The 9,027-nt window shown below is 45.4% G+C and overlaps 1 protein-coding gene across 1 annotated transcript; it reads right to left on the bottom strand.

Annotated features, from left to right (window-relative positions):
- Positions 1-378: 378 nt before the first annotated feature.
- Positions 379-1,146, bottom strand: LOC311364228 (C-type lectin domain family 4 member C-like; the record flags this gene model as incomplete). The annotated part of the gene is made up of 1 exon (XM_084484233.1): positions 379-1,146. One exon carries the CDS (start codon positions 1,144-1,146, stop codon positions 379-381), a length of 768 nt encoding a protein of 255 aa, XP_084340359.1.
- Positions 1,147-9,027: the final 7,881 nt, after the last annotated feature.

Raw genomic sequence — 9,027 nt, 5'->3', positions numbered from 1 at the left:
GGGAGCCCAGAGATAGGCTTATTTAGAGCCTAGCTCTGGGCTCCCCTTCAATCGGGAGCCCAGAGATAGGCTCGTTTAGAGCCTAGCTCTGGGCCCCCCTTCAATCTCCCGATTGAAGGGGGGCCCAGAGATAGGCTCGTTTAGAGCCTAGTCATTGGCCGCTGGGCCAATGACTGTCTGACTCTTTCCCTCCTAACCTCAGCATCTAACAGAGAGCAGCATCTATGTACAGCTCCTGCAGTGACCAGTGAAGGATTCATGTTCATTCATCATCACAGCTCTTATCCAATGGAGGAACCCAACAAGTATGGAACAAAACAGCCAGCATCTGTTAGCATTAAGATGTAAAAAATAGTCACAAAGAAATGTTTCCATCAATCATTTCATTAAATGATGTTCACAAAGTTGAATGATGTTCCCCTCTGCCCATTTAAATTGGTTCTGCTCCCGGACCCTCAGTAAGCAGTTTCTGTCCTCACCACCATCAGGTCCCCCTCTGCTCCAGGAGGGTTTATCCAGTGACAGGACGGTCCCATCAACCCATCTCCACATCCCTTCACCGGCCTCATCTGTCGCTCCGAGCCAGATGTATTCGCCGTACCTGTTAATGAAGTCCATCTCCTCTTTACTGTCCACCACCACCAGATCTGCTCCGTGGGAAACACAAAACTCCCTGCTCTTATTCCAGGATAGATACACCTTGGAAAACAAGTAACATTTACAACCAAACTTATCCCAACCATTTGGACAGCACTGTTTACAAAGCAGTGTGTCTCTCTGTTCTGTTAAATTCTTCAGCCTTTGGAGAAGTTGCTCCACGTCACTCTCCATGTTTACAGTCTTCTCCATGACGGTCTTGTATTTCACTGCCAACCCAAGCAGTCCAGCCAGCAGGACCACAGACAGCAGGCCCAGAAGCACCACCACAGCCCTGATCGGACACCTAGGAGGACTCACAGCGTCCGGCCGCTGACTTCTTCCTGTTCCCAGAGACTTGGAGGACTCCTCTGTCCCCACAGAGTCCTGCTGTTGATCTCTGAGGCTCTCCAGACTAGCGTAGATGTCCCCTATCCTCTCCTCTCTCTCTCCTTGTGTATACCTGACCTTGGTCATCATGTTGGGCGTTGTGTAAATCACCTCAGCCATGTTCTGGTCTTAAGTGTTTTCAGAGAGTTTATCTTATCCGTCCCCTACGAGTTGTTGGTCTTTCTGTGCGTTCTGTTTGCCAGCATGCCAAAATCTTAAGAGCAACTTTGATTAACAGCAAGTATTTTAACCACATGTTAGGTTCTACTTGTGCTTATAGAGACTGGGTGTCAGTGGTACGTCTGCTGCATCATATCCTCAATGTTCAGATTATTCTACTTACTTCAAAGCGATCAAAATGTACACAAATACATGGTTGAAATACATATCCTTGTCATAGGCCAATGCTAAAATAAATGTTTGAAGTTAATATAAAATGTAAGATGATTTAAAATTAGGGTTTAATATCTGGCACTTCAACTACCTCAACTTGGTCCATTGGAGTCTGTTCAAAGCTGTTCTGGCATCTGGTGAGCAGATAACAGAACAGCAGACTTGTTTTCTACTATTAGGCTTGTGGTTCTGCTCCAACAGCCTGACTTTACAAGCTGTACAAATCTGCCCCCAAGTGGTCAAACAAGACTTTGTCATTTCTGAAGAAACTCTGTTCTTGAGTTCTTGAGTGTATACCGTACCACAGACGAGATTCTTAAATGTAATTATTAATTCTTAGTCATTTCCCTCTCTGGGTCCTCCTCCTACATTTAGCGGCCATCATCCTGGAGAGAGAAGCAGAGGACCTCTGGGATCAAACCCGGACCCTTTGGACGCCATACCCACTAGACTAGCCCCGCCCCCATACGCACATGTATTAATACACGTGTCTTCATTCATCTGTGGTTCAGGTGAGGCTGACCTGGATGCTGTCTGTGATGCCTGCCTTCCCTACCTGAGCTGTAGACAACCAATCAGCCTTCAGGAGGCTTGTCTAAGGTAGAAGCGGCGCTACAGTCCACACACACACACACACACACACACACACACACACACACACACACACACACACACACAGGGTGAGGGTCAATATCATTGACGTTCAGATGCATTTAAATGGTTGCTGGCAGTTGCAAGTACGGTCTATCACACAATTAAACGAGGATAAACGCTATGTATTTTTGTTGATTTATTTCGTATGTATAATAGTTTATTCAAAGTTGGCAGATATATTCGAGTGAATGGGGCGGCGCCCTAGCGCCCTCTATTGACCAGCCGCCACTGGAAATAAATGTTGGCTTGAGACCCCGACTCAAAGGTAAAAGGTGTCTCAGCGTGCTGCTGACTCCTCCCCTTCCTCCAGCGTGTTCCGTCACCTGATCCAGGCGGACCCGGACGCCTTCTGGCTGACGCTGAGCCAGCTGCACACGCCCCGCCCCATCCCCACCTCCAGCCCCTCCCACCGGGCGGGGCGGGCCCCAGCCGGTACCAGTACACACACAACCTGGACCAGCTGCTGAGGGACGCCTTTGGGCCCCCTGGCTTGCAGAGCCCCGGGTCTCTTAACGCCTCTAGGTTTTCAGATCTAGAGTTAGGGTTAGGGGTTCCGATGTGATGGGATGGGTTTTAGGGGTTTTGTTTTTTGATTTTAGGGATTGGAATTAGGGTTTAGGTTTTGATGGGCAAAAATAACCTAACGGACACATTACATTACGAATATAGTCAACTCTGGGTCCAAACTTAACGAACACAACACACCACACATTCAAGAGGGTCAAGATGACCCTCGAGCCCCCCCTGCGGAGAACACTCTGCCACAGCTAGATGGCGAGGACACACATATCACACAGAAAGACAACACTACCCGGAGGCTCAGGGACAAGAGAACCCTCTATAACCCTCACAAAGTCTAACACACACACCTGGCTAGGAAAGATACTATAAGTTTCACATGCACCGGATCACGGGGACTCTTCTGAAGCAGAACTTCCACGGAGGCGAAGCTCCAGACGACCTCAGCGCTGTTAGGGGACGTAGAATATTCGATCTCTCACGCTTTATGAATCAGTATTACCTTTGCTACTTTATTCAATAAATCCGAGGCCCTCGTGCTGATAGACTTTATTACCTCTCCGTCTCATTTTATCTGGTCAAGTAAAGGCAGACTGTTTTTCCCAACAGTTTCCTACTAACCCTAAAACAAATCCTAGAACCGAACAAAAACCTGTGTTGTTCTTGGTGTGATAGCGCCATCTAAAGGAGTTTAGATGGCACTGGCAGTAGACCTAATTCACAACTCTCCCTCTCAATTGTCTTCTGTTAGCGAGCCATTTAATATTAATGCTTTTATCGAATAGGACGTAGGCTATTGTTTCTCTCTTAAATTAGGCAATGTCATTTTCTTCTATACCAATTGTATTTTATTATCAGAGTAGAGTCAATGTAGACCGGACTGGTTAACTTTTAAATAAAAATGCAAAGATAATGTCCTAACATCTGCCGGATACGAAAGCAGCATGAATGAATTCGGTGTTTTACCCATTAATAGAAATTGTGGAACAGGCTTAAAGAAGGCTAATTGCAAAAGGAAAGAGTGAATAAAATACAACGTAGACTACTGCAATATTGGAGGCCGTGTTGAGTTAAAGCGTTGGAAAGTAAATGGAAAAGCCAACGACATTACATTGCACATTGTAGGCCTACACATCGTAATTTTGTCATAGTCAATGATCATGTTGTTTCAAGTATCAGTAGTACTAGTAGCAGCCCTATGAACATGTTTCATTCCTGATTTTATTGTCGACTATTAAATAGGTGTGGACCCGCTGATTAAAAAAACAAAACATTAATATCACCATCGACCAAGAGGAGGCAGTCTTGTACACATGATACCAAATGGGATACAGATTGTAAAATGAAAACAAGATACTATCCACCACGGATTATTGTGATCATGTAAGAACCAAAGAGACCACCAGTGCCTACATGTTTTGAGAAAAGAATCTGAAATGTGCTAAAAAGACTGAGTCCCGCTGTATTATTCAGGCTGAACTACAGCGACTATTCACGGGCGCGAACCCACTACTGAGCGGCACGGGGGCTTTGACCTGCTCCGTTTCCGACCTGGGCCGGTGCACCCCTCCTTAGACGACCTGGTAGTCCCGGGCTCCCCCGGGAGCACCATATCGATACCGAACTTAGCGCGGACACCCGATCGACATAGCCCACTGCAGCTCAGAACTCCTGAGCTCAAACGATCCGCCAGCCTCAGCCTCCCAGTAACTTGGATTACAGGCGCACGCCACTGCGCCCGGCGAGAGCGAGCAGCGCCAGTAGGAGATATGGCTCGTTCGCGTGTGACGTCATACAGGTGGGCTACGTGGAGAGGTTGGATTAACGCCTCTAGGTTTTCAGATCTAGAGTTAGGGTTAGGGGTTCCGATGGGATGACATTTAGGGTTTGGTTTTTGATTTTAGGGATTGGAATTAGGGTTTGGGTTTCCTACTACTAACCCTAAAACAAACCCTGGAACCGAACAAAAGATGGCACTGGCAGTAGACCTAATTCACAACTCTCCCTCTCAATTGTCTTCTGTTAGCGAGCCATTTAATATTAATGCTTTTATAGACTAGGACGTATTGTTTCTCCTTTAAATTAAGCAATGTCCTTTTTCAGCTACAACCAATTGTATTTTATTATCAGAGTAGAGTCAATGTAGACCGGACTGGTTCACTTTTAAATAAAAATGCAAAGATCATTTCCTAACATCTGCCGGATACGAAAGCAGCATGAATGAATTCCGTGTTTTACCCATTAATAGAAATTGTGGAACAGGCTTAAAGAAGGCTAATTGCAAAAGGAAAGAGTGAATAAAATACAACGTAGACTACTGCAATATTGGAGGCCGTGTTGAGTTAAAGCGTTGGAAAGTAAATGGAAAAGCCAACGACATTACATTGCACATTGTACACATCGTAATTTTGTCATAGTCAATGATCATTTTGTTTCAAGTATCAGTAGTACTAGTAGCAGCCCTATGAACATGTTTCATTCCTGATTTTATTGTCGACCATTAAATAGGTGTGGCAGTCTTGTAGGCCTACACATGATACCAAATGGGATACAGATTGTAAAATGAAAACAAGATACTATCCACCACGGATTATTGTGATCATGTAAGAACCAAAGTGACCACCAGTGCCTACATGTTTTGAGAAAAGAATCTGAAATGTGCAAAAAAGACTGAGTCCCGCTGTATTATTCAGGCTGAACTACAGCGACTATTCACGGGCGCGAACCCACTACTGAGCGGCACGGGGGCTTTGACCTGCTCCGTTTCCGACCTGGGCCGGTGCACCCCTCCTTAGACGACCTGGTAGTCCCGGGCTCCCCCGGGAGCACCATATCGATACCGAACTTAGCGCGGACACCCGATCGACATAGCCCACTGCAGCTCAGAACTCCTGAGCTCAAACGATCCGCCAGCCTCAGCCTCCCAGTAACTTGGATTACAGGCGCACGCCACTGCGCCCGGCGAGAGAGAGCAGCGCCAGTAGGAGATATGGCTCGTTCGCGTGTGACGTCATACAGGTGGGCTACGTGGAGAGGTTGGATTAACGCCTCTAGGTTTTCAGATCTAGAGTTAGGGTTAGGGGTTCCGATGGGATGACATTTAGGGTTTGGGTTTACTACTACTAACCCTAAAACAAACCCTAGAACCGAACAAAAGATGGCACTGGCAGTAGACCTAATTCACAACTCTCCCTCTCAATTGTATAGTCTTCTGTTAGCGAGCCATTTAATATTAATGCTTTTATAGACTAGGACGTATTGTTTCTCCTTTAAATTAAGCAATGTCCTTTTTCTGCTACAACCAATTGTATTTTATTATCAGAGTAGAGTCAATGTAGACCGGACTGGTTCACTTTTAAATAAAAATGCAAAGATCATTTCCTAACATCTGCCGGATACGAAAGCAGCATGAATGAATTCCGTGTTTTACCCATTAATAGAAATTGTGGAACAGGCTTAAAGAAGGCTAATTGCAAAAGGAAAGAGTGAATAAAATACAACGTAGACTACTGCAATATTGGAGGCCGTGTTGAGTTAAAGCGTTGGAAAGTAAATGGAAAAGCCAACGACATTACATTGCACATTGTACACATCGTAATTTTGTCATAGTCAATGATCATGTTGTTTCAAGTATCAGTAGTACTAGTAGCAGCCCTATGAACATGTTTCATTCCTGATTTTATTGTCGACCATTAAATAGGTGTGGAAGTCTTGTAGGCCTACACATGATACCAAATGGGATACAGATTGTAAAATGAAAACAAGATACTATCCACCACGGATTATTGTGATCATGTAAGAACCAAAGTGACCACCAGTGCCTACATGTTTTGAGAAAAGAATCTGAAATGTGCAAAAAAGACTGAGTCCCGCTGTATTATTCAGGCTGAACTACAGCGACTATTCACGGGCGCGAACCCACTACTGAGCGGCACGGGGGCAGTCTCCAGCAGTCTGACTTCTTTGAGGCTGGAAAGGGACCGATGGGAGTTGAGGACTAATAGTTTAATAACATTGTATATATGTTTACACTTTTTTATAAATATATTCTGTACATTTTTATTGTTCCTTTGTTTACATATTATCTTTTTTTTATTAGATGTGTGTTTAATTATTCAGCTTGTGTTTATGTACAATAAAATATCATGAAAACATGACTGACTTTCTTTACTTGACAGTGTTAGAAATAGTGATGGAAAATTTAATAATAATAACAAACATTTATATTCATATGCTGTATGCTTCCCTAATTAACGCCCATCATGCATAAAATAGTTGCTTAATATTTGGAGATTAGTAGGCCTACCTTATTTGCACAATTATTAACTATTAACATTGTCTTATCTACATTTTTCTATACTTAACTTTATTCACCAATTTACCTGAGCAGATTCCTTTAAACCTGATTGAAACCTAATTGACACTTTCATTAAAGGGCAGCAACTTGTTTCTGAATTATTTGCTTTGTGAAGCAGATTGTGGTGTGTTTCATGCATAATTTATATAATATAGATATTGTTTATGATTCTTTTTGTTTATATTATTAAGTTCAATTCAAACTTTTCAAGAAACAGTAAGTAAAAGTAGAATTATTATATATCCTTTAATAACAAGGTCTCATTATCATATTATCCTCAAAGATTAATTATTTAAACCTTTGTCCAAATAAGCTTTTGTTTGTTTGGGTAACGTGGGATTCGAACCGCCTCCTCTGGGAGACGCTCCTGCTCGATTCTGATTGGCTAATCAGCGTTCTACGGCTATACGCGGATGGCCTTCGCGGCACACCTGCAGGTAATTCCGCTGATTATTTCGCGGGTCTCGGTGCGGCTTGCGCTGCGTCTCCATTGAGCCTCACTGTGCTGCTGCTGCTCGCGCTCAGTCAGCTGTTGACTCCATCAAACCGGTTAGATTGAAAAAGACGTTGAGCCGTCTCCATTACATTGACGTTATTTTGGAGGTTTAACCGAAACATGGTTAGAAACGTCCCGTTCAAGTTATAAAAGTAACTAATGATCCGTCTGGTCCTTTGTTCTCCAGGTTGACCGTCGGGTTAACGAACACTTTTTGAAGTAAATCGGCCCGCTACATCCGGACCTGCTGTGAGTAGGACATTTATTTATAATTTATCTCAATTGTTTTTTACTAGGCATACTTGATAAGTTGAATAACAGTAGTTCTGGATCTATGTCGTCGTAAGCTGTTTTTAATTGAGTTAATTGATATTTTTCGTCGGGTGACGCGGCTGCTGGTATTTATCAATGACTCCATGACGGAGTTGGCGGCGGAAGACATAGGGGGGCGGGGCCATGACGTCACACAATGACTCCGCATTCGGTTACCGTCGTAGTTAAATGGAAAAAATAACTTATTTTAATAACTTATTTTGATTGGATTAATCACAAATTAAAACACACACACACACAAGCTGTAAAACTAATCTCGTTGCTCTCCTTACAGCTCAAGAAGAAGAAACAGATTCTGTGAGTATCACGATCGAACCATGAAGAAGAAGAAACTGCGAACTGTAAGTCACAACATTTTCTCTTAATGCTGTGGGCTGACAGCGTTTAGTTTGAACCAGTTCTCAGGCCCCGCCCCTTGTAGGACCTGCCCCGCCCCTTGTAGGACCTGCCCCGCCCCTCGTAGGACCTGCCCCGCCCCTCGTAGGACCTGCCCCGCCCCTCGTAGGACCTGCCCCGCCCCTCGTAGGACCTGCCCCGCCCCTCGTAGGACCTGCCCCGCCCCTCGTAGGACCTGCCCCGCCCCTCGTAGGACCTGCCCCGCCCCTCGTAGGACCTGCCCCGCCCCTCGTAGGACCTGCCCCGCCCCTCGTAGGACCTGCCCCGCCCCTCGTAGGACCTGCCCCGCCCCTCGTAGGACCTGCCCCGCCCCTTGTAGTCTCTCTCTCTCTCTCTCTCTCTCTCTCTCTCTCTCTCTCTCTCTCTCTCTCTCTCTCTCTCTCTCTCTCTCTCTCTCTCTCTCTCTCTCTCTCTCTCTCTTCCCCCCCCCCCCCCATGTTCTCATGCCTCTCATTCGCCCCTAGAAGATACTTTTTCTGTCCACTTTCCTACTACATTCCTCAACATTGCATCACATCCCATGTGTGTTGTCTTACTGATAAGGGTGTGGTCTGACTGACCAGAGATGCATGCTAGGGTTCTGCGCTGTTTGAGGCCTTCAGTTGTGTAGACGTTCCCCCTCAGGGGAACCCAGTGTTTAAGAGGCCGTCGTCACATCAGTTACATGAACTGGAACGCCCTTCAGGATGGAGACAGGGACTCCTCAAGGAGACACACCAGGGGGCGAGATGTGGGGGCTGTCCCTCTCAGCAACTAGAACCCAACCTGGTTCCTGCACCTGAGAACCACGGAGCATGTTCCAAAGTTTCCCTCTGTACGCCTTGAAGCCCCAGCCCCCCCACCACTGGTCTGA

This window comes from Micromesistius poutassou, assembly GCF_964030765.1.
Source record: "Micromesistius poutassou genome assembly, chromosome: 19".
Lineage (NCBI taxonomy): Eukaryota > Metazoa > Chordata > Actinopteri > Gadiformes > Gadidae > Micromesistius > Micromesistius poutassou.
This window is presented reverse-complemented; position numbering and strand designations above follow the sequence as displayed.